This window comes from Pristiophorus japonicus, chromosome 1, assembly GCF_044704955.1.
Source record: "Pristiophorus japonicus isolate sPriJap1 chromosome 1, sPriJap1.hap1, whole genome shotgun sequence".
In the NCBI taxonomy this organism is placed as follows: Eukaryota; Metazoa; Chordata; class Chondrichthyes; family Pristiophoridae; genus Pristiophorus; species Pristiophorus japonicus.
In genome coordinates, this window is record NC_091977.1 from 350,324,672 (window position 1) to 350,351,049 (window position 26,378).

The following is a 26,378-nucleotide window of genomic DNA, read 5'->3' on the forward strand; positions in this document are numbered from 1 at the left end:
CATTGGGATTGAGCAGTGTGAGTGAGGATCATGAGGACCATTCCGAGTGAGAAGCGCTAGGGGGGGGCGTAGCTGGTCAAGGCATGGCTGGTGTCAGTGCTAGGGGACATGGCTGGGCAAGACATGGCTGTGGCCAGTACTAGGGGGTGTGCACTGCATGATCCCACAAGCAGCAATGAGATTAATGACCAGATGATATACTTTTGTTTGAGGGATAAATACTAGCCAGGGCAGCAAATGAACTCCCTTGCTCTTCTTTGAATAAAGTCATGGGATCATTCAAGTCCACCTGGGAGGGTAGGTGGGGCCTGGGTTTAATGTCTCATTTGAAAACAGCATCTCTTACATCGCAGCACTCTCTTACAATACTGCACTGGATTATGTAATCAAGTCTTTGGAGTCAGACTTGAACCCACAAGATTCTGTCTTGGTGGTAAGAGTGCTACCGTTGAGCCTAGGCTTACACGAAGCTGTACTATCTTACAACAAAACAGCTTCAGATAATAGATCTGTTTAGACATATAAAGACTACAATGTTGCAGATTTGGGAGGCTGGGGTGCACATGGTGGTATGCAGATTGCAGGTTGGAGCTGTGCATGAGCTGTAACTTTGGCAGGAGCTGTGTGGACAGTATGTATTGTGCACAGGGTAGAGTACAGAACTCCAAATTGGGGGCTCTATGGTTTACAGAGATGAGGGAGGCTGTCTGTAGGCTGGAGTGCAGAGCTGCCAATTTTGGGTGTGTGTAGGCTGTGTATCTGGTAGAGTAGGAGTGTGCGTGGAGGACAAGGACACCGAGGCAGTCAGGGCCCGCTGGAAGGAGCACTTTGAAGATCTCCTCAATCGGGACTCTGCCTTTGACTCGAGTGTTCTCGACTCCATCCCGCAGCATGCCACCTGCCACCACCTCAGTAAAACCCCAACACTGCACGAGGTAGAAAAAGCCATAAGACAGCTTAAGAACAACAAGGCTACGGGAGCGGATGGAATCCTTGCTGAGGCACTAAAGTATGGCGGAGAGGCACTGTTGGCGCAAATACATGACCTCATCTCTCTCATCTGAAGGGAGGAGAGCATGCCGGGAGATCTGAGAGATGCAGTGATCGTGACCATCTTTTAAAAAAGGGGACAAGTCCGACTGCGGCAACTACAGAGGAATCTCCCTGTTATCAGCCACTGGGAAAGTCGTCGCTAGAGTCCTCCTCAACCGTCTTCTCTCCGTGGCTGAACGCTCCTTCCCGGAGTTCGTCCCCTACGGGGCACAAGGACATGATTTTTGCAACGCGACAGCTGCAAGAAAAATGCAGGGAACAGCACCAGCTCTTATATATGGCCGCCTTCAACCTTACAAAGGCCTCTGACACTGTCAGCGGCGAGGGTCTATGGAGCGTCCTCTTCCGTTTCAGATGCCCCCAAAAGTTCATCACCATCCTCCGCTTGCTCCACGACGACATGCAGGACGTGATCCTGACCAACGAATCCATCACAGACCCAATCCGCATCCTGACTGAGATCAAATATGGCTTCTCAATCTTCCTCGCTGCCATGCTCCACCTCACAGTCGACAAGCTCCCCGCAGGAGTGGAACCTGTTCAACCTCCGTCATCTCCAGGCCAGGTCCAAGACCACCCCAACCTCTGTCATCAAGCTACAGAACGCGGACGACACCTGCATCTGCGCACATACAGAGGCTGAACTCCAGGACACAGTCGACATATTTATTGAGGCGTACGAAAGCATGGGCCTTACGCTAAACATCCATAAGACAAAGGTCCTCCACCAGCCTGTCCTCGCCGCACAGCACTGCCCCCAGTCATCAAGATACACGGCGCGGCCCTGGACACCGTGGACCATTTCCCATACTTCGGGAGCCTCTTATCAACGAGCAGACATTGATAATGAGATTCAACACCGCCTCCAGTGCAGCCTTCGGCCACCTGAGGAAAAGAGTGAACTCCAGGCGCTCAAATCTACCACAAAGCTCATGGTCTACAGGGCTGTAGTAATACCCGCCCTCCTGTATGGCTCAGAGACATGGACCAAGTACAGTAGACACCTCAAGTCGCTGGAAAAATACCACCAACGATGTTTCCGCAAGATCCTACAAATCCCATGGGAGGACCAACATTAGCATCCTCGACCAGGCCAACATCCCCAGCATTGAAGCACTGACCATGCTTGATCAGCTCTGCTGGGCTGGTCACATTGTTCGTATGCCAGATATGAGACTCCCAAAGCAAGCGCTCTACTCTGAACTCCTTCACGGCAAACGAGCCAAAGGTGGGCAGAGGAAACGTTACAAGGACACCCTCAGAGCCTCCCTGATAAAGTGCAACATCCCCACTGACACCTGGGAGCCCCTGGCCAAAGACCGCCCTAAGTGGAAAAAGTGCATCCGGGAGGGCGCTGAGCACCTCGAGTCTCAACGCCAAGAACATGCAGAAATGAAGCATGTTCTTCCCCCCCCCTCCTTCTCTCTCTCTTTCCTTCACTTCCCCTCTTCCCCCCCCCCCCCCCCTCTTTCTCCTTCCTTCTCCCATTCTTTCACTCCTTTCTATCGTTCTTTCTCTCCCATCTCTCTCTTTCTCTCTTTGTTATTCTTAAACTGTGTTTATATAGGGGATAATCAAGGGAGGGAGGAACTTAATATAATCACCATCACTAAAGAAGTAGTACTCGGTAAAATAATGGGACTAAAGGCGTACAAGTCCCCTGGACCTGATGTCTTGCATCCTAGAGTCCCAAAAGAAGTGGCTGCGGAGATAGTGGATGAATTGGTTGTAATCTACCAAAATTCCCTGGATTCTGGGGAGTTTCCAGCGGATTGGAAAACCGCAAATGTAACGCCCCTATTTTAAAAAGGAGGCAAACAGAAAGCAGAAAACTATAAACCGGTTAGCCTAACATCTGTCATTGGGAAAATGCTGGAATCCATTATTAAGGAAGCAGTAGCGGGACATTTGGAAAAGCATGATTCAATCAAGCAGAGTCAGCATGATTTTATGAAAGGGAAATCATGTTTGACAAATTTGCTGGAGTTCTTTGAGTATGTAACGAGCAGGTGGATAAGGGGGAACCAGTGGATGTGGTGTATTTGGATTTCCAGAAGGCATTCGATAAGGTGCCACATAAAAGGTTACAGCACAAGATAAAAGTTCACAGGGTTGGGGGTAATATATTAGCATGGATTGAGGATTGGCTAACTAACAGAAAACAGAGTCGGGATAAACGTGTCATTTTCCGGTTGGCAAACAGTAATGTGGGGTGCTGCAGGGATTGGTGTTGGGACTTCAACTATTTACAATCTATATTAATGACTTGGATGAAGTGTAAAGTAGCCAAGTTTGCTGATGATACAAAGATAGGTGGGAAAGCAAATTGTGAGGAGGACACAAAATCTGCAAAGGGATAAAGACAGGCTAAGTGAGTGGGCAAAAATTTGGCAGATGGAGTATAATGTAGGAAAATGTGAGGTTATCCACTTTGGCAGAAAAAATAGAAAAGCAAATTATAATTTAAATGGAGAAAAATTGCAGTGTGTTTCAGTATAGAGCGACTTGGGGTCCTTGTGCATGAAACACAAAAAGTTAGTATGCAGGTACAGCAAGTGATTAGGAAGGCAAATGGAATGTTGGCCTTTATTGCAAGGGGGATGGAGTATAAAAGCAGAGAAGTCCTGCTACAACTGTACAGGGCATTGGTGAGGCCACACCTGGAATACTGCGTGCAGTTTTGGTCTCTGTATATAAGGAAGGATATACTTGCATTGGAGTCTGTTCAGAGAAGGTTCACTAGGTTGATTCCGAAGATGATGGGATTGACTTATTAAGATAGGTTGAATAGGTTGGGACTATACTCATTGGAGTTCAGAAGAATGAGAGGTGATCTTATCGAAACATATAAGATAATGAAAGGGCTCGACAAGTTGGATGCAGAGAGATATTTCCACTCATAGGGGAAACTGAAACTAGGGGGCATAGTTTCAGAATAAGGGGCCACCCATTTAAAACTAAGCTGAGGAGGTATTTCTTCTGTGGAATTCTCTGCCCCAGAGAGCTGTGGAGGCTGGGTCATTGAATATATTTAAGGCGGAGATAGACAGATTTTTGAGCGATAAGGGTTATGGGGAGCGTGCAGGGAAATGGAGCTGAGTCCATGATCAGATCAGCCATGATCTTATTAAATGGCGGAGCAGGCTCGAGGGGTCAAATAAGAACATAAGAAATAGGAACAGGAGCAGGCCATATGGCCCCTCGAGCCTGCTCCGCCATTCAATAAGATCATGGCTGATCTGATCATGGACTCAGCTCCACTTCCCCGCCCGTTCCCTATAACCTCCCTATCCCATTATCATTCAAGAAATTGTCTATTTCTGTCTTTAAATTTATTCAATGACCCAGCTTCCACAGCTCCCTGAGGCAGCAAATTCCACAGATTTACAACCCTCTCGAGAAGAAATTCCTCCTCATCTCTGTTTTAAATGGGCGGCCCCTTATTCTAAGATCATGCCCTCTAGTTCTAATCTCCCCCATCAGTGGAAACATCCTCTCTGCATTCACCTTGTCAAGCCCCCTCATAATCTTATACATTTCGATATGATCACCTCTCATTCTTCTGAATTCCAATGAGTAGAGGCCCAACCTACTCAACCTTTCCTCATAAGTCAATCCCTCATCTCCAGAATCAAACTAGTGAACCTTCTCTGAACTGTCTCCAAAGCAAATATATCCTTTCGTAAATGTGGAAACCAAAACTGCACGCAATATTCCAGGTGTGGCCTCACCCATACCTTGTAAAGCTGTAGCAAGACTTACCTGCTTTTCTACTCCATCCCCTTTGCAATAAAGGCCAAGATACCATTGGCCTTCCTGATCACTTGCTGTACCTGCATACTAACCTTTTGTGTTTCATGCACAAGTACCCCCAGGTCCCGCTGTACTGTGGCACTTTGCAATCTTTTTCCATTTAAATAATAACTTGCTCTTTGATTTTTTCTGCCCAAATGCATGACCTCACACTTTCCTACTCCTGTTCCTATTTCTTGTGTTCTTGTATATGATACAGATAGGAGAATATTTGCTTAAGTTACAAATTATCCCTATTAAAAGACCACAATTATATTTGACAATTTTTTAATCCACGATTGACTGATGAAAGAATGTCACCTTTCTTTTGAAGTTCTTGCATGAAATGAGGTCGCCAGTTTTCACAATGCTCCTCTGTTCTTGGTAGTATCGGTTGACAGCACACAACAAAATAAAACTGCAAATAATTTTCCACATATTTTGCTGATCATGAATGTTCTGTATCAAAAATTGATTCTGGTGAGTCAGAAGTGCTCTTTTGAGATTGAGGCATCAGTGGGCCCAAATAGAGGAGTTTTACTACAATCTTCATCCGACTTGTGCTGTACCTGACCTGGGAGTGTTTGATTTGTGCGCTGGTACTAACTATGGGGAAGAGTTTGATTTCCTCCATGTCAACACCCCTCCCTTGACAATCACTGACATATACCTAGCAAAAGAAAAGAAGGCTTAAATGTCATGGGAAGAGATGGAGGAAACATTCTGGTTCTTCTTGCAGGGTGGAATAAATGCTGCTCTGGGTAATATGGAGAGCGATGACTGGAGGTGGCACTTTTATGACACGGTGAAAGGATCTGATTGGCTGGGAGATCAAGATGCAATCCACTACATGACTGAGCAGGCACCAGCTGCTGTCATTGAGGTAAGAGGGCATGAGGTGATTTTTAAACACAAGATATACCTATATTCTCTGGAAAATGGAAATATGTTTACAGGAATGTGTATGGGTGGTGTAGCACCTTAGAATGCTGTCCCTGAGACCTAAATTTGGCTCCAGTGTGGACTGATGGGATGCCTATCATCCCTCTGACAGCAATAAAAGTCTACAATGAATTGAATGAGTTTTTTTCAAACAATTTTTTTGGATGGGGGCTATCATTCCTAAGCATATCTCCACACTAATTGGTTGCTAGACTTAGGGTGTAAGGATGCCGTAATAGTGCAGTGTGGATTGTTGCAGAATTTACACTGGGTGATGGAATGATATTGGTCATGCATCTATCTATATGTGTTCAATAAACCTTGCATTTGTGCACTTCCTGTCAACTTTTACCCATTCTAAATTCCTATGTCCGCATTTATAATGGAAACACTCGGGAGCGGAGAACATTATGGGGAATGCTGAAGTGATGAGATTGGAAGGATGTAAAGCGACTTGCAATTGTTGCTTTACATCCCTCTAATCTCATCACTTCTGGTTTGAAAATCATGGTCAGTGGGGCCTAAATCCTTTCCTGAAAGACTGAACTGTTGACAAATGTTGTGTTTTTTGTCTTCATGCCAGCTGGAAAACTATGGGATGCCTTTCAGTAGGACAGAGGAGGGCAAGATTTACCAGCGTGCATTTGGTGGGCAAAGCCTGCAGTTTGGAAAAGGGGGACAGGCTCACCGCTGCTGTTGTGTTGCAGACCGGACGGGACACTCTTTGCTGCATACGTTGTACGGCAGGGTAAGATGGGATTTAAACAAAATGCTGGAAACACTCCAGTCAATCACTATCTGTGGAGAGAAGGGATACGTTAACATTTAATGTGTAGATCCTTTCATAAGAAGAGTGGGATTAACTGTATTTTTTTTGCCTTCTCATCCTTAAATAACATTTTCCTGCATGTGAGGAATGCAATTTAAATACAAGTTGTTGCAGAAACGAAAAGCAGCAGATTTTAAGCAGGTACCTTACCTGTGTATATATCAATTGAAATACAATTGCAAGCAAGTGAGATTCAAACACAGACTGGTAGGGCTGAAAAGTATCTAGTGTGATTGCTGATACTCAGTAATGTCTGTCACAAGCCATTACCTGGAAGCAGTCGCTCATACTTATCTGACAATCTGCCAGTGTTTGTTTCATGGCTGTAGCTCATCCTGTCCAGTTACTGCCTCAAATCTCACCTACCCAGTTACTATTTTGTAACAGTTTAAACATAGGGACCAGAAAAATTAGGGGTTTTCATAATCAACATCTCTGAATCACAGTGATTTAAAGCAGTTGGTCTAATTATCCAAAAAACTTTGCATAATTTTGGATTAAAATTGGGCTTTATAATTCTTTCTTCTCTTCTCTTCTGCAAATTATCCTTCCCCCCCCCCCAGCCCATTACTCCACATTCCACTCCTGCCCCCCAAAAAACAGCTGGTGGGGAAGTCTATCGATTCCACTTTTATCATTGATTACCTAAACAATTTAAGTTTTTTTTAAAATTCTTCCCTCTTGCAATAAAATACAAATTATCGTCATATCACAGCGTGCTAACAATCCAGCAACAGCAGGCTTGCCGCTCACTCTAGTTCAGGGGTGGCACACTCAATTTACTTGGTGGGCCTGATCTGACATCCTGGCACTTGGTGTGGGCCACATTCAGCAACAATTATTTGGACACACTGGGGCTGGAATTGGTTTGCAGTTCGCCTGTTTTGGGGCAAAATGGATGCAATCTATACCAATTTCTGGGCATAAGGTCCTGCACCGAATCCATACCAGTGGCATAGCTGCTTCCATATTGGTTCTCCCTGTTTTTAGGTGGACCTAGTGGCTGTCGGAAATCAGCATTGGATCAATTTAATTATGCAAAGAAGGGTTCTGCACCTATTTCGGGAAATTGTGAAAATCTCGGAGGTGTATGCATCCTGCAAACTCCGACTAGTTTTTCCAGTTCTACAGCAGCCGAAACAGCAGCCCTTAAAGGGACCGCTGAAGAAATGGTTGGAAAATTACTTTTTCCTTCCCCTGCAGTGGAACGTCGAGGAGCACGAGTACTCCCAAATGGGGCAGTACCCAATTTCTAGGCCTTAATGTCTCAAAGGCACAGTTCTCCCAGGCTGTTACAAGCAGCTCTTGGGAGATTTGTGTCCCACCTCAGGGCACACGACAGCCAGTTTGATTTTATAAAAAACTGTTGAGGAGAAATTTGGTCACGCCTCTGTTGCGGTGTTAACACGACATTTTGCACCAGTAAATGGTTTGCATCTGCTGCCGCAGAATTCATCAGCTAGGCCCTGAGTTTGGAGCAAAGCATTTTCTCTTTTAGGTCGCTAGGCCGGCTGAACAAATGAAAATCCTGAGCTAAACAGCCAACATTGGAGCGACTTAAGAGAGGCATTGGGTGGGGGGGAAAAAAGTCTGGAAAAAAACCCACCAAAAACATTCCCAATAAATAGCTCACGTCTGCACAACATACTGCGCATGAAAATAAAACAAATCACACTTAACTCAGGTCGATATTATTTACCTCACTGCAGCTGCTACAGCTTGGAACGCCAGCTTCAACAGGCGTTCTCACCGGGGCGCTAAGGGTCGGGCGCAATCCAAATATCGAGCCGGTGTCGCAACCAGGGGCGTTGCACACTGGCTCGCCTCTTCCAAGTGGTAATGCTCTACGTCCCCTCAATCGGCACCGAATGTCCTGGCGGGGCACTGGAAGCTGGAATTGCTTACCGCTGCCATTGCTGTCCCTCCGGGGCAGTAACAGGGCCGGCAGAAGACGGAAAATCCAGCTCTTGTGTGTTTTTTAAAAATAATTAAGGGGTAATGGACCTGATTAAATGCTGAAGCCACTTTAGACATGTTCAAACACCACACTGGAGAGCTGGAGCCTATATGATCGGCCCATCCTCCCCACCTTGCTGCGGAACATTCATATCCTTAAGCTGATGTCACGATAGCTCCCCAAACCCATTTTCCCTGTAGTAATGTGCAGCCTTGTACATCCTAACTTGTCTGAAAATTTCACTCAGAAAATACAGCTGTAATGGGTAATTGGAGTTGCTCGAATGTGTCTCTACAGTCACTGAGGTACGACACCAGTTACTTCGTTGAATACTTTGCCTTGGATCTCCTGATGGAGAATGGAGAGTGTCGAGGTGTCATCGCATTGTGTATGGAAGATGGTTCTATTCACCGGTTTAGAGCCAACAACACTGTGCTTGCTACTGGGTAAGAATGGGCATCAAAAACAAACTGATTTTCTTCTTTATAGGTGCAAAATTATTCTTAACGTGATTTGCTTTGCAAATGAACAGCATTGTGGGAGACCCATGATGTCTTTCAAATGAGACATTAAAACATGGCCCTGTCTGGTCAGGTGAATTTTAAAGATCCCACAATACTATTTGAAGAATTGCATGGAGTTCTTCCAGTGGGCTGGCCAACAAGTGCCCCTCAGACCACAGCACCGAAACAGATTAATGGCTTATTTGTTTCCTGCTTGTGGGACTATGCTGTGCCCATTTTTCTGTCACATTTCCCTTTATAATTGTGGCAACACTTCAAAAGTAATTCATTGCCTGTGAAGTGCTTTGGGATGTGCTGTGGACATGACGAGGTGCTTTATAAAAACAAGTTATTTTTCTTCGTGCCACCAATTCCCCAAAATGGGGGTTAGGTTTACACAGCCAGCTGTAAGCTAAATGTAAAACTATTGGACCTTGTTGAGAGTAGCTGCAGTCTAGAGTAGAAACCCTTTTGAATCTGGAATCCCAGTGCTATCACAGTTACCTTGCAACTTGCTGCACAAAATCAGTGTTTGTAGAGCATATCAGTGCCTTAGTAATGTTTTGCTGTCTTCACCAATTAAAGATGATTCATCAAGTGTAATAGGTTAAAATCAGTGAGGAGAAATTATTGGAACTGGCAAGATGTTTTATAATACATCAAATTGAAAGATCCTACACCATGTTAACTTCTCCTAAAATTATCTTGCAGTATTGTAATTGTTTCTTTAAAGGAGAACTCCGGACAATATTAAATCTAGAATCATATTGCTATTTTCACCAAATTTTAACAAGGTTTCAAGTGTTAAGGAATATTCATTTTTCTACCTCTCTGCAGCACCTCATTCCACCCTCACTCATAAACTACACCACAGCAGCAAGCTTGTCACTCTTGCTTTGGATCATGCATCCGAATGAGCACTGGCTGTGCAACACTGAATCAAGATCAACAAAATGTTCTAAGTTTGAAACGAAGTGCTAAGTGTCTGTGGGACATAATAACTAATCCATACGGAGGCATGTACGTACAAGCACACACAAATTTCAGACAGGAAAAGAGCACTCGTCCATCTAGCCTGTGCCGCAAAGTTGTGATGCCTTATGCATCAAGTTAAGAGACTCCCATCCCCCTTGGTGCCATGTAGTCTCCTGGGAGAGGCGTAACACAGTGCAAACTATCACTGCCACTAAAGAAAAAGTGCTCTCTAAAATAATGGGACTAAAGGTGGACAACTCCCCTGGACCTGATGGCCTGCCTCCTAGGATCTTAAAAGAAGTGGCTGCAGAGATAGTGGATGCATTGATTGTAATCTACCAAAATTCCCTGGAGTCTAGAGAGGTCCCAACGGATTGGAAAACTGAAAATGTAATGCCCCTATTTAAAAAAGGAGGGAGACAGAAAGCAGGAACCTATGGACCAGTTAGCCTAACGTGTTGTTGTGAAAATGCTGGAGTGCATTATTAAGGAAGCAGTAGCATGATTTGGAAAATCATAATGCAGTCAAGCAGTCAGCATGGTGTTATGAAAGGGAAATCATATTTGACAAATTTGCTGGAGTTCTTTGAGGCTGAAACGAGCATGGTGTATAAGGGAGAACCAGTGGATGTGGTGTATTTGGATTTCCAGAAGGCATTCGATAAGATGCCACATAAAAGGTTACTGCACAAGCTAAGAGTTCATGGGGTTGGCCATAATATATTAGCATGGATGGAGGATTGGCTAACTAACAGAAAACAGAGTCGGGATAAATGGTTAATTTTCCGGTTGGCAAATGGTAACTAGTGGGGTGCCACAGGGATCGGTGATGAGGCCTCAACTATTTACAATCTATATTAATGACTTGGATGAAGGGACCGAGTGTAATGTAGCCAACTTTACTGATGATACAAAGATGGGTGGGAAAGCAAGTTGTGAGGAGGACACACAGAATCTGCACAGGGATATAGACAGGCTAAGTGAGCGGGCAAACATTTGGCAGATGGAGTATAATGTGGGAAAGTGAGGTTTTCCACTTTGGCAGGAAAAATAAAAAAGCAAATTATTATTTAAATGGAGAGAGATTACAAAATGCTGCAATATAGAGGGTCCTGGGAGTCCTTGTGCATGAAACACAAAGTTAGTATGCAGATACTGCAAGTAATCAGGAAGACCAATAGAATCTTGGCCTTTATTGCAAGGGGGCTAGAGTATAAAAGCAGGGAGGTCATGCTACAACTGTACAGGATATTGGTGAGACCACACCTAGAATACTGCATACAGTTTTGGTCTCCTTATTTAAGGAGGGATATACTTGTATTGGAGGCTGTTCAGAGAAGGTTCACTAGGTTGATTCCTGAAATGAAGGGGTTGACTTATGAAGAAAGGTTGAGCAGGTTGTGCCTATACTCTTTGGAGTTTAGAAGAATGAGAGGTGATCTTATTGAAACATATAAGATACTGAGGGGGCTCGACAAGGTAGATGCAGAGAGGAAGTTTCCACTCGTGGGGGAATCTAGAACGAGGGGGCATAGTTTAAGAATAAGGGGTCGCCCATTTAGAACTGAGATGAGGAGGAATTTCTTCTCAAAGTCCTAAAGCTGTGGAATTCTCTGCCCCAGAGAGCTGTGGAGGCTGGGTCATTGAATATATTTAAGGTGGAGATAGACAGATTTTTGAGCGATAAGGGAGTGAAGGGTTATGGGGAGCGGGCAGAGAATTGGAGCTGAGCCCAAGATATGATCAGCCATGATCTTAGTAAATGGTGGGTCAGGCTCGAGGGGCCAAATGGCCTGCTCCTGCTCCTATTTTTTTATGTTCAAAAACCCAAGGCCAATTGGGGGAGGGTGCGTGAATCTGGAAAACTCCTCTTCGATTCCCCTAGGTGATCAAAAGAAGTCCAGGAGACCACATTGACTATGACTTGTGTTAATTGGATTCTTGTGTGATAGGATTTCCGCCCCAGCTCGGAACCGGTCGAGCATGTGTTGTCATAGTCTCCAGCTGCTACATTATCTAGCTTGGAATATGGTAACATCTGCTGCATTTTATTGTGGTGCCAGGCCCAGCCTTCATCCAGTGTTCATGTTTTGTTTTGTTTTGAATTCTGTTTTGAATTTTCAAAAGTGTTTCTGTGGGAGTAGCCTTACTTTTTGGACTTTTTTGGAGAGGGATGGGATTTGTAATGTGCACTGCTGAGCTTCAAGATACTTATACAGGCCTCTCCCTCTCTCGATGTCCTGAGACCCCGTCTGTCCACCTTGGTATTCACCCCCTTATTGCTCGAAGCTCAAGTGGAGCATAAATGCCAGCATGGACTGGTTAGGCTGAATGGCCTGTTTCTGTGCCATATATACAATGTAATCCTATGAAGCATTACAAGCCATCAAGGCTGCCTGCGGAAAATGAGGTGAGGAAGGGAAGGCGAGAAGATGTGGGGATACGCTGCCCCAGACTGATCCTCCTAATATCCACTGGAAAGCTGCAGATAATGGTTGGCAAGCCTAGCCCTCCATATATTTAGTTTATACAGACTTAAAAATCCGTGATAATCTAATTATATTTCAGGCAAAAAGTATAGACTTGTATTTGAATGAAAACTGGAAATTTAAGGAGCAATAAATTGCCAATGGAAAGTACAATTTGATCATATGATATTTACTTTTGCAAGATGATATCTAGTGTGTTTGTAGGTAAACAACATGACTGAGTAGCTTTTATATGAAGTTAAGCCGTTGGGTAAATATTTGTTCTGTTTGACAGTGGGTATGGAAGAACCTACTTCAGCTGCACTTCAGCACATACGAGCACTGGAGATGGATGTGCCTTGGTCGCTCGAGCCGGATTACCCAGCCAGGACTTGGAGTTTGTCCAGTTCCACCCCACAGGTACGTGGATTGTGCACAGTGTATACTTTTGACTTGATTTCTGTTCATTCTTTTTAATGAAAGTCCTAAAAGATTTTGTGGCAGCAAATAGAAAGGACATAACCAATGATGCGGGGCGCTTCATCTGCTTAAACAAGACACTTTCTGTTTGAGAGCAGTTGTGTTTAATCATGTGTTTAATAGGTCGTGTTGGGGGAGAGAGAGCTCCTGACTTAACTTGTACTCTCCGAATGTCATGAAGGTGGACCTTTTATTATAACAACAACAACATGCATTTATGTAGTCCCTTTAACGTAGTAAAACATCCCAAGGCACTTCACAGGAGCATAATTGACACCAAGCCAAAGAAAGAGACATAAGAACATAAGAAATAGGAGCAGGAGTAGGCCATACGGCCCCTCGATCGAGCCTTTTCCGCCATTTAATATGATCATGGCTGATCCGATCATGGACTCGGGTTCACTTCTCCGCCCGCTCCCCATAATCCTTTATTCCATATCGTTTAAGCAACTGTCTATTTCTGTCTTAAATTTATTCAATGTCCCAGCTTTAACAGCTTTCTGAGGCAGCAAATTCCACAGATTTACAATCCTCTGAGAGAAGGAATTTCTCCTCATTTCAGTTTTAAATGGGTGGCCCCTTATTCTAAGACTATGCGCTCTAGTTCTAGTCTCCCCTATCAGTGGAAACATCCTTTCTGCGTCCACCTTGTCAAGCCCGCTCATAATCTTATATGTTTCGATAAGATTGTTATATATGTGGACTTGTATTTGCTCTGTACAGCCACCAGAGGGCGCATTCCCCGGAGTCCCAAGGGATCCCATAATCCCTTGGGAGCACAAGTATTTAAGAAGGCTTCACAGGTTGGAGTGGCACTCTGGAGACCTGCAATAAAAGACTACGGTCACACTTTACTTTGAGCTCACAGTGTTCAGTCTGACTCTTTCTCCATACTCAACAACTGGCGACGAGATACAGATAGCGAACCCAAAGATGCAGAGAACAGTGGGCATCCTGGAGAAATTTTCGGAGGGAGATGATTGGGAAACTTTTGTGGAGTGACTCGATGAATACTTCGTGGCCAACGAGCTAGATGGGGAAGAGAATGCTGCCAAACGTAGAGCGATCCTCCTCACCATCTGTGGGGCACCAATGTATGGCCTCATGAAGAATCTGCTCACTCCAGTGAAACCCACGGAGAAATCGTACGACATTGAAGGACATTTGGAGCACATGCCCAGACACTTTTTCAGACTTGGCATTGGCCACGAAACTATACTTCGCAAACTTTTGACTGTAGAGACCCCAACCTTGAGTAAGGCCATAGCGATAGCCCAGGCGTTCATTGCCACCTCTGACAATACTAAGCAAATCTCTCAGCACACAAGTGCTGCTACAAGTACTGTGAACAAAGTGATGTTGTTTTTGAATCGTAACGTACAGGGGAGGTCACACATACCTGCAGCTACACGTCCACAGATGTCTCGGAGTCCACCATCAAGGGTGATGAATGCAAGGCCATTAACACCTTGTTGGTGCTGCGGGGGTGATCATTGTTTCCATTCAAGCCGATTCAAAGGATACGTTTGCAAGAGCTGTGGAACAATGGGACATCTCCAATGAGTGTGCAGGCAAGCTGCTAAGCCTGTTAAACCTGCAAACCTCCACGTTGCAGAGGAGGACAAATTCACGGAGGTTCACTACGAACCAGAGCCTCAGATTGAGGAAGCAGAGATACATCGGGTGCACACATTCACCACGAATTGTCCCCCGATAATGCTGAATGTTGAACTAAATGGACTCCCGGTGTCAATGGAGCTGGACACGGGCGCGAGCCAGTCCATCATGGGCAAAAAGACTTTCGAAAGGTTGTGGTGCAACAAGGCCTCAAGGCCAGTCTTAACTCCAGTTCGCACGAGATTTACACGAAAGAACTGATTTCTGTAATCGGCAGTGCTACTGTAAAGGTCTCCTACGATGGAGCAGTGCACAAGCTACTACTCTGGATGGTACCGGGCGATGGTTCCAAGGTGCTCGGCAGGAGCTGGCTCGGAAAGATTCGCTGGAACTGGGACAACGTCAGAGCGCTATCGCCCGCTGACGACATTTCGTGTGCCCAGGTCTTAAACAAATTTATTTCGCTGTTCGAACCAGGCATCGGGAAATTCCAAGGAGCAAAAGTGCAGATCCATCTAATTCCGGGGGTGCGACCCATCCATCACAAGGCGAGAGCAGTACCGTACATGATGAGAGAAAGGGTAGAGATCGAGCTAGACCGGCTGCAACGAGAAGGCATCATTTCACCGATCGAGTTCAGCGAGTGGGCCAGTCCTATTGTCCCAGTCCTCAAGGGAGACGGCACCTTCAGAATCTGTGGCGATTACAAAGTGACAATTGTTTCTCCCTGCAGGACCAATACCCACTACCAAAAGCCGACGACCTCTTTGCAATGCTGGCGGGAGGAAAGACGTTCACGAAGATGGATCTGACTTCAGCCTACATGACGCAGGAACTGGAGGAATCATCGAAGGCCCTCACCTGCATCAGCACGCACAAAAGTCTTTTTGTTTATAACAGATGCCCGTTTCGAATCCGATCAGTGGCGCCGATATTCCAGAGAAACATGGAAAGCTTACTGAAGTCGATCCTGCACTCCGTGGTCTTCCAAGACGACATCTTGATCACAGGCCGGAACACAGTCGAGCACCTGCAGAACCTGGAGGAAGTTCTTAGTCGACTCAACCGTGTGGGGCTCAGGTTAAAATGCTCGAAGTGCGTTTTCCTGGCGCCTGAAGCAGAGTTCCTGGGAATGAGCATTGCGGCAGACGGCATCGGGCAATCGAGAACGCACCGAGGCCACAGAACGTGACACAGCTGCGGTCGTTTCTGGGACTCCTGAACTACTTTGGTAACTTCTTACCGGGTCTTAGCACACTGTTGGAACCACTGTATGTTTTACTATGAAAAGGGGACAAATGGGTTTGGGGCAAAAGCCAAGACAATGCCTTTGTAAAAGCGAGAAAATTGTTATGCTCAAACAAATTGCTTGTGTTGTATGATCCATGTAAACGTTTGGTACTAGCATGTGATGCGTTGTCATATGGCGTTGGGTGTGTATTGCAACAAGCTAATGATTTTGGGAAACTGCAACCAGTTGCTTATGCATCCAGGAGTCTGTCTAAGGCCAAGAGAGCCTACAGCATGATTGAAAAAGAAGCGTTAGCGTGTGTCTATGGGGTAAAGAAAATGCATCAATACCTGTTTGGGCTAAAATTTGAATTGGAAACTGACCATAAGCCACTTATATCCCTGTTTTCCGAGAGCAAAGGGATAAATACCAACGCATCGGCCCGCATTCAGAGATGGGCGCTCACGTTGTCCGCATACAACTACATCATCTGCCACAGGCCAGGCACAGAAAACTGCACCGATGCTCTCAGTAGGCTGCCATTGCCCACCACGGGGATGGAAATGGCACAGCCCGCAGATCTAGCCATGGTTATGGAAGCATTTGAGAGTGAGCAATCACCAGCCACTGCCCGGCAGATGAAAACCTGGACAAGCCAGGACCCCTTATTATCTCTAGTCAAAACCTGTGTGCTTCACGGGAGCTGGTCCAGTGTCCCAGTGGAAATGCAGGAAGTGGTAAAGCCGTTTCAGCGGCGCAAAAATGAAATGTCTATACAGGCAGACTGCCTTCTGTGGGGCAATCGAGTAGTGGTCCCCAAGAAGGGCAGAGACACCTTCATCAGTGGCCTCCACAGTACCCACCCAGGCATCGTAATGATGAAAGCGATAGCCAGATCCCACGTGTGGTGGCCCGGTATCGATGCGAACTTAGGGTCCTGCGTTTACAGATGTAATACATGCTCGCAATTAAGCAATGTACCCAGGGTTGCGTTGCTAAGTTTATGGTCTTGGCCCTCCAAACCGTGGTCCAGGGTACACGTCGACTATGCAGGCCCGTTCTTGGGTAAAATGTTCCTTGTGGTTGTAGATGCGTACTCCCAAGTGGATTGAATGTGAGATAATGTCAGCTAGCACATCCGCTGCCACTACCGAAAGCCTGCGGGCCATGTTTGCCACTCACGGCTTACCCGATGTCCTGGTGAGCGACAACGGGCCTTGTTTTAAGAGTGCTGAGTTCAAAGAATTCATGACCCGTAATGGGATCAAGCATGTCACATCTGCCCCGTTTAAACCAGCGTCCAATGGTCAGGCAGAGTGAGCAGTGCAAACTATCAAGCAAGGCTTGAAGAGGGTAACTGAAGGCTCACTGCAGACTCACCTATCCCGAGTCCTGCTTAGCTACCGCATGAGACCATACTCACTCACTGGGATTCCACCTGCTGAACTCATGAAAAGAGCACTTAAGACAAGGCTCTCGTTAGTTCACCCTGATCTACATGAACAGGTAGAGAGCAGGTGGTTTCAACAAGTGCATACCATAATAGCGCAAATGTATCACGCGAGATTGAAATCAATTATCCTGTATTTGTTTTAAATTATGGACAAGGTCCCAAGTGGCTTCCCGGCACTGTCGTGGCCAAAGAGGGGAGCAGGGTGTTTCGGGTCAAATTTTCAAATGGACTCATTCACCGGAAACACTTAGACCAAATCAAACTCGGATTCATGGACTACCCTGAGCAACCCACCTTGGACCCTACCTTTCTTGATCCCCCAACACACACACCAGTGGCAACCGACACCACCATTGACCATGAAGCAGAACCCATCATCCACAGCAGCCCTGCAGGCCCCAGCGCACCAGGCAGCCCAGCAAGGCCAGCTGCACGGCAGCCTAGCGAGGGCCCAACAAATGATTCAGCAACACCAGCTTTCACACCGAGACGATCAACCAGGGCAAGAAGGGCCCCAGATCGACTCACATTGTAAATAGTTACAGTATTGACTTTTGTGGGGGGGATGTTGTTATATATGTGATTTGTATTTACTCTGTACAGCCACCAGAGGGCTCATTCCCCGGAGTCCCAAGAGATCCCATAATCCCTTGCGAGCAGAGATATTTAAGAAGGCTTCACAGGTTGGAGGGGCACTCTGGAGACCTGCAATAAAAGACTACGGTCACACTTTACTTTGAGCTCACAGTGTTCAATTTGACTCTTTCTCCATACTCAACAAAGATCACCCCTCATTCTTCTGAATTCCAATGAGTAGAGGCCCAACCTACTCAACCTTTCATCATAAGTCAACCCCCTCTTTTCCGGAATCAACCTAGTGAATCTTCTCTGAACTGCCTCCAAAGCAAATATATCCTTTCGTAAATATGGAAACCAAAACTCCACGCAGTATTCCAGGTGTGGCCTCACCAATACCCTGTATAACTGTAGCAAGACTTCCCTGCTTTTATACTCCATCCCCTTTTGCAATAAAGGCCAAGATTCCATTGGCCTTCCTGATCACTTGCTATACCTGCATACTAACCTTGTGTTTCATGCACAAGCACCCCAGCTCCCGCTGTACTGCAACACTTTGCAATCTTTTTCCATTTAAATAATAACTTGCTCTTTGATTTTTTTTCTGCCAAAGTGCATGACCTCACACTTTCCAACATTATACTCCATCTGCCAAATTTTTGCCCACTCACGTAGCCTTTTGCAGATTTTTTGTGTCCTCACATCTCGGACAGGTGGTCAAAAGCTTGGTCAAAGAAGTAGGTTTTAAGGGACGTCTTAAAGGTTATGAGAGATGGAAATGTGGAGAGGTTTAGAGAGGGAATTCCCGAGCTTAGGGCCTAGACGGCTGAAGGCACTGCCATCAACAGGTACCTAACACTTTGTGGCCCAGTGCATGAGCACACTGCCCTTTCATGCTTGATACCTGGCTTCAAATCCAGCTAAAACTCAGGGTATCCCAAAGCATTTTACAACAAACATTTGAAATATAGTCACTGTTGTAATGTAGAAAACGTAGCAGCCAATTTGCACACAGCAAACTCCCACAAACAGAAATTAAATAAATGACCAGATAATCTGTTTTAGGTGTTGGCTGTATTTATATGGCACCTTTACTGTAGTAATACATCCTAGGGCACTTCACAGGAGTGTAATCAACCAAAATTGGACACCAAGCCACATAAGGAGATACTAGGGCAGATGATCAAATGCTTGGTCAAAGAGGTAGGTTTTAAGGAGGGCTGAGCGGTTTAGGGAGGGAATTCCAGAGCTTAGGGCCTTGGCAGTTAAAGGCATGGTCGCCAATGGTGGAGCGATTAAAATCGGGGATGTTCAAGAGGCCAGAATTGAAGGAGTGCAGCTATCTCGAAGGGTTGTCGGGCTGGAGGAGGTTACAGAAAAGGGGTGAGGCCATGGAGGGATTTGAAAACAAGGATGAGAATTTTTAAATATTAAAACTAATGAGTTTATAGTGAAAGGTGGCTTTATTGCACAAAATACTTCAAAGTAATTTGTGACAACTGGTTATATCTCGGTGTCAGCCAGTGGCTCAGTTGGTAGCGTCCTCACCTCTGAGTCAGAAGATTTGAGTGTTCAAGTCCCACTCCAGAGACTTGAGCACAAAAACCTAGGCTGACACTCCAGTGCAGTATTGAGGGAGTGCTACACTGTCTGAGATCCCGTCTTTCGGATGAGACGCTAACCCAAGGCTCTCTTGGGTGGATATAATGATCCCATGGCACTATTTCAAAGAAGAGCAGAGGAGTTATCCCTAGTGTCCTGGCCAATACTTATCCCTCAATCAACAGCACTTTAAAAAAAAAACAGATTATCTGGTCATTATCACAGCAAGCTCCCACAAACAGCAATGTGTCATTACAACAGTGGTTATATTTCAGAAATGACTTAATTGGCTGCAAAGCACTTCGGAATGTCTGGTCATGAAAGGCGCTATATATATGCAAGTCTTTTTGTTGCATTTGTGTTGGTTACTTGTAGGATGATCACATCAAATAGACTATTTGACATGTACCCTGAATCCTGCTACATCAGATCAACAAATACCTGAAAACTATGTTTGTCGCCCCACCTCTAGGAATTTATGGTGCTGGTTGTCTCATCACCGAAGGATGTCGTGGTGAAGGTGGAATTCTCATCAACAGTGAGGGAGAGAGATTTATGGAGCGCTATGCTCCTGTTGCGAAGGATCTTGCTTCAAGAGATGTGGTTTCGCGGTCTATGACCATTGAAATTCGTGAAGGACGGTAAGCTTTAGATTCTCTAACTTTGTGTGTTCTTGTTTCTTTGAGAGTAAGACTTGCACTTTTCTTTCTCACTGCTTTCCCCATCCTGCCCCTTGCTGTTATGTACCACCTGCAGTAGAGAAGAGCCAGCAAGCAACCAGTTCTCAGGCTTCTGCCAGTCTCATTCTGAACCAGACCCAGGGTCAAAAGCAGCCAGAGGATGACTATCTGAGTTTGTTATACTCCCTTTGGGGAAACACCTGGCTTGCCCTCGGCGTTGGTTGAAATCTGGAACATGCCCTTCTCTTCCTTGACCTAGTGCATTAACTGTTCCAAAGTGTTGTCACTGTACTTCCCTATTTACCTAGTTTATGCAGGGCGTGGGGTGGAGTGGTGAAAGAAGGTTTAAAACTGCTGAATTGACACAAGGGCAGAAAGTAGTTGCAATTCTGTGCCGCAAACCATTGTTGAAACAGTCGATAAATCTTTTAAAGGGTAATTATGTAGTTGCTTGAAAAAAAGGAAAATTAAAAGGTATAGAGAGCGAGCAGAGTTAGGATTTAGGGGAGGTGATGGGTGAGGGAGAATAACACCGGTGTATACGTGTGCAAAAGCAAAATATTGCAGATGCTGGAAATCTAAAGTAAAAACTGGAAATACTCCGGGTCAGGCAGCATCTGTGGAGAGAGGAACAAAGTTAACTTTTCAGATCGATGCACATTTGTTGGGCTGAATAGGTTGTTTCTGTAAACCTCCACTTCCCTCTCCTCCTTTTAAGACCCTAATTAAAACCACTTCTTTGACCAAGCTTTTGGTCACCCGTCTTTATCCGGAGTCTTTTCCTGTGATCTTGACATTTGCCCTTTATACTCTTAACAGAGGATCCGGCCCTCACAAAGATCATGTGTACTTACAACTGCACCACCTGCCACCGGCGCAGCTAGCGATGCGACTGCCTGGTATTTCAGAAACTGCTATGATTTTTGCTGGTGTGGATGTCACCAAAGAGCCTATTCCAGTCCTTCCTACAGTGCATTACAATATGGGAGGTGTCCCCACCAACTACAAAGGACAGGTAACCACAATCTGTTGAATTGTACTTTCGACTGAGATCTGATCAACCTTGGATCAGTGGTAGCACTTGCCCCTGAATCCGAAGGTTGTGGGTTCAAGTCCTCCTCCAGAAACCTGAACACATAATCTCGACAACATTTCAGTGTAGTACTGAGGGAGTGTTGAATTGTCAGAGATGCTGTCTTTCAGATGAGACATTAAACCGAGGTCTCGTCAACCTCTCAATTAGATGTAAAAGACCCCAAGAACATTCATTTATATAGCGCCTTTCACAACGGCAGGACATCCCAAAGCACTTCACAGCTATTGAAGTACTTTTGAAGTTTGTAATGTAGGGAACACAGTAGCCAATTTGTGCACAGCAAGCTCCCACAAATAGCGATGAGATAAATGACCAAATGTTTTCTGAGGGATAAATATTGACCAAGACACCGAGAAGAATTCCCCAACTCTTCTTCAAATAGTGGCGTTGGATTTTTTACATTCATCTGAGAGGGCAGACGGTTTAATGTCTCACCCAAAGGACAGCATCTGTGACAGCACAGCGCTCATTCAGTACTATCTCTGACCTGGTCAACCTTCTGACTTGGAGGCAATTGTAGTACCACTGAGTCACGGCTGACATCAGTATCACTTTGAATAGGTATTATGAGTAGGGCTAGGCGAGCTTCGAGTGTTGTTTGTATTTCAGTTTAATTACTTGAACACATTAGGAAATCATTGATTTATATAACTACACGGTAAAGCTATATAACTACTCTGTAAAGTTGCGGTCAGCCAAAACTCTGCTGCCCATGTCCTAACTTGCACCAAGTCCCGTTCACCCATCACCCCTGTGCTCGCAGACCTACATTGGATGCCAGTTAAGCAAGATCTCGATTTTATAATTCTCATCCTTGTTTTCAAATCCCTCCATGGTCTTGCCCCTCCCTATCTCTGTAATCTCCTCCAGCCCCACAACCCTCATGTGAAGCACTTTGATACATTTTGCTATGCTGAAGCCGCTACATGAAAGCAAATTTACATAAAGAGGCAATGTTCTCTTCCAAAAGCCTTTTTAAAAAAAAATCAAACTCTTAACTAATTAGCATAACCATTCTTCACACACTGTGGATGTTTCCTGGGGATAGACTGTTCCGCTTTGAGGAGAAATGAGTTATGAAGATCTTGTTAACGTAACATCAGCCACATGATCTCCCAGCCTCTCGTGATCTCCCGTGACATGAATAGAAAAAAATAATGCTCCTTCCCAGCCTCCATCCACCTTGTGTGCTTTTTTAAGGACGCGTTTATTTGTACTGTAAAAATGGCCGGCCCTTGTCTCTGATTGGTCCCCTTGGAGGATAAGCCACACCCTGAAGTTTCTCTGGAATGTGTAACTAGAACCGCCCAGCCCAAGTTCCCACTGACTTTGCAAATTGTAACTTGATCCACTTTGACTTCCAGAAGCCACAGAGGACAGAGCTCCCCAGAAGCCACCAAGTGCCAGCCGAAGTCCCTTACCCCAGCGCAAGTGCATTCCTCTCCCCAGCCAAAGTCCCTTGTCCCCTAGCCCAAGTGGCCTTCCCCAGCTGAAGCCCCCTCCCCCGGCCATAGATGGGGCATTGTGTGCAGATTGTTAACAGGTTTATTGGGTGTGAAGTGAATAGCAACAGTGCCGTGACGTCAAGATTGGAAGATTCTCTCCCCACTCCGATCACCCACCCTGCCTCTCTCTTCACCCCCAACCCCACCCCCGTCTTTCTCCTCTCCCGCCCCCCGGTCTCTCTCCTGTCCCCCCACCCGTCCCTCTTCTCCCCACTCCCTCCCCCCCCATCTCTCTCTACCCCCCCCCCCATCTCTCTCCTTCCCACTCCCCTCCCCCCCGTATCTCTCCTTCCCCCCCCACCCCCATCTCTCTCCTCCTCCTCCCCCCCCCCCCACCGTATCTCTCCCTGCCCCCCCCCCCCACCGTATCTCTCCTCCCCACTCCCTCCCCCCCGCCCCCGTATCTCTCTCTTTCCCCCCCCCCCGTATCTCTCCTCCCCAGTCTCCCCCACCCCCCGTCTCTCTCCTCCCCCTCTCCCTCCCCCCCCCCCCCCCGGTCTCTCTCTCCCTTTGCCGACCGCCACGACTCAGCAGCTTGCAGCTCAGCTCTCTCTCTCTTCCTGCCTGCAGTCCCTCTGCCAGCAGTCCCTCTGCCCCCTGCCCGCACTGCCGGCCCCGGCACTTCCGGTTTTGGTGGGAGGCATCGAGGGCGACAGAAAGAGCAAAGTCAGTCTTGATTTTTTTTATGTTTTGTGTCCTCTGTCCATTTAGCAGCCTTATGTGTCTTTGCCTATTTTGCGACTCTCTTTCTCAATTTTATACAAAAGTCAAGAGTGAGAAAATTGTCACCTGGTCACCTGAGCTTCTTTGCCTCTGCAGCTCTGTCTGGCAGATTATTCCAAACATTCATCACTCTTTGATTTGTTCATTGTGGGGTTTATTTTAAAGAAAAAAGCTCAGCAAATGCTTGGAATAATTTGCCAAAAAATGCATTGATGGAGGTTATTTATTTGGCAGTTGATTAAAGTGGACCACGAACAATAAAATAGTGAATGGGTGAACTGGGTTCAAGAACTGTACACAATGTTAAAGGGGCATTGATTATAACTGATGAGCATAGTGGATGTCTTGGATGCCTTTCTTCTTGACCTTAAACTTTTCAGCCCAAGTCAGATTGGACTTGACTCAAGTCTCAGCAAGGAATGCACCTCCTTCATTCTGCTCTGAGAATCATTTTGCTGGGCCTAGCCTGAGGTGTGAATCGAAACTTTCCTCTGCTAATAAAACAAAACTCCATGTAACATTGTTATTTAGCAATACATATTTGAATGTAACGAGGCGTGGTTAAATAATAAAACCTGCATAGCTTGCCGAGGGTACTATTTCACAGAATGTTCACTCAGAATAAGTTTCTTTTCAAACTGCCTACCTGAAAAGATTTGTGAAAAGACGTTATGATTTGCGGTATTAAAATGTGATGCACAACTTTTAAGTTTGTATTTTGCCTCTTGCAGGTGATTAACCACACAAATGGTAAAGACTCTGTGGTACCTGGCCTCTATGCCTGTGGTGAAGCTGCCAGTGCCTCAGTTCATGGAGCTAATCGGCTCGGGGCAAATTCTCTCCTCGACTTAGTGGTGTTCGGTCGTGCTTGTGCCCTAACCATAGCAGAAACTTCCACTCCAGGTAAGCCTTGTAAATTTATTTTGTACTCGAGCAAGCAGTGCCAGAGCACCTCGAGCAATTAGTCTTGCACCCCACTTTAGTTTCTCTCAGTTTTTTAAACTTTATTTTCAATCTTAATGTGTTTCTTTTTAAAAAGGGCCAAAGAATTAAAATTTAACCAGCAATTGTATAATCGGTGAGTGGAGATCTGTGCACGGAGGTCCAATATTTTTCCTGACCAAACAACATGGAGGTAACAGAGCTTCACATGGTTCACAAAAGATGCCAGTCTGAGACTAATGCTTATTGTAGAACAACACCAAATACATTTAAAAAAATCTCTGTTTCAGCCTATATATAATAGCCTACACTGTAACTGTTTAAAAAGTCCAAAACTACTGCAAAATGCTGTGGCTCACAGAGGGTTCAAAATTGGGAAAAGGAGTCTTGGAGAATAATGTGCCAAGAGTAATTATTTTGCACAACGCCCAGGACATGCATCTAGTCAGGTGCAGGAAAAAGAGAGAGCAGGAGGGCGGGGAGGGGAAGTTCCTGAGGCGGGGAGGGGAAGTTCCTGAGGCGGGGAGGGGAAGTGCCCGAGGCGGGGAGGCGAGGGAACGTGCCCGAGGCGGGGAGGGGAGGGGACGTGCCCGAGGCGGGGAGGGGAGGGGACGTGCCCGAGGCGGGGAGGGGAGGGGACGTGCCCGAGGCGGGGAGGGGAGGGGACGTGCCCGAGGCGGGGAGGGGAGGGGACGTGCCCGAGGCGGGGAGGGGAGGGGACGTGCCCGAGGCGGGGAGGGGAGGGGACGTGCCCGAGGCGGGGAGGGGAGGGGACGTGCCCGAGGCGGGGAGGGGAGGGGACGTGCCCGAGGCGGGGAGGGGAGGGGACGTGCCCGAGGCGGGGAGGGGAGGGGACGTGCCCGAGGCGGGGAGGGGAGGGGACGTGCCCGAGGCGGGGAGGGGAGGGGACGTGCCCGAGGCGGGGAGGGGAAGTGCCCGAGGGGGGAGGGGAAGTGCCTGAGGTGGGGAGGGGAAGTGCCCGAGGGGGGAGGGGAAGTGCCTGAGGTGGGGAGGGGAGGGGACGTGCCCGAGGCGGGGAGGGGAGGGGACGTGCCCGAGGCGGGGAGGGGAAGTGCCCGAGGGGGGAGGGGAAGTGCCTGAGGTGGGGAGGGGAGGGGACGTGCCCGAGGCGGGGAGGGGAGGGGACGTGCCCGAGGCGGGGAGGGGAAGTGCCCGAGGGGGGAGGGGAAGTGCCTGAGGTGGGGAAGTAAACCAACTTTTCTGGGACTTTTCTGACAGGTGGATTGGCAAGTTCTAAGTGTTGATCTCCTTTATTCTTCCTGATCCTGACTCTTACTAAAGCAGGGCTGTTATATATAGGATGGGACTGGTGTCAGAAAGGGGCCTATCCTTGACTCGAAGTTCCAAGGGGTGAAATAACGCAAGTATTTTACAGTGCAGTTGGATATCCAGACAGATTGTTTATCTCTCACTAGTATTACCCTCCAACACAATTACCAACATTTGCTTTCACCCACTATGTTTGTCAGCTGGGGTGTGTAAAGGCAAATTAAATACTAGGCTATATAATTTAGATTTTGCAGAGAGTTAACTCATTTAGATTGTGTTGAAATTTAAACATGTTACTACTTGGCGTCCATTTAAATAGCAATCTTCTGCTAGAAGCGAATTGATGCTGTATCTGGATTGTGTAAAACTTTTTGCATATAGTTTCTTCCACATTGATACAAAGTGGGTTTCAGACCGAGCTTGGGAGTTGCACAGAGATATTAGCCTAGAAATTGCAGTCGGAGGCGTACCTCGTGAGTACACCTCCGACCCGTGAAAAAATTCCGAAAGTACCTCCTGGCTGCGAAAAGTTGGCAGATGGTAGCATAAAGGCCCACGGATTCCAGGGAGGCAGTGGGTTCAGAAGCATCCCTGGGATCAAATGAGCCCAGTCCTCCAAAGACAAAGGAGAATTCAAGTGCGATCATTTAGGGAGCGAATCCCC

General features: G+C 46.4%; 1 protein-coding gene across 1 annotated transcript in view; it reads left to right on the forward strand.

Moving 5' to 3' along the window:
• sdha (succinate dehydrogenase complex, subunit A, flavoprotein (Fp)) overlaps positions 1 to 26,378 on the forward strand; it is a 65,159-nt gene that overhangs the window by 14,671 nt on the left and 24,110 nt on the right. Inside the window, exons 4-10 of the mRNA XM_070890382.1 lie at positions 5,585 to 5,728; positions 6,371 to 6,535; positions 8,871 to 9,019; positions 12,815 to 12,939; positions 19,951 to 20,119; positions 20,978 to 21,173; positions 24,214 to 24,385. Coding sequence (XP_070746483.1) covers positions 5,585 to 5,728; positions 6,371 to 6,535; positions 8,871 to 9,019; positions 12,815 to 12,939; positions 19,951 to 20,119; positions 20,978 to 21,173; positions 24,214 to 24,385 — 1,120 coding nt within the window. The remainder of the gene's footprint in view (positions 1 to 5,584; positions 5,729 to 6,370; positions 6,536 to 8,870; positions 9,020 to 12,814; positions 12,940 to 19,950; positions 20,120 to 20,977; positions 21,174 to 24,213; positions 24,386 to 26,378) is intronic.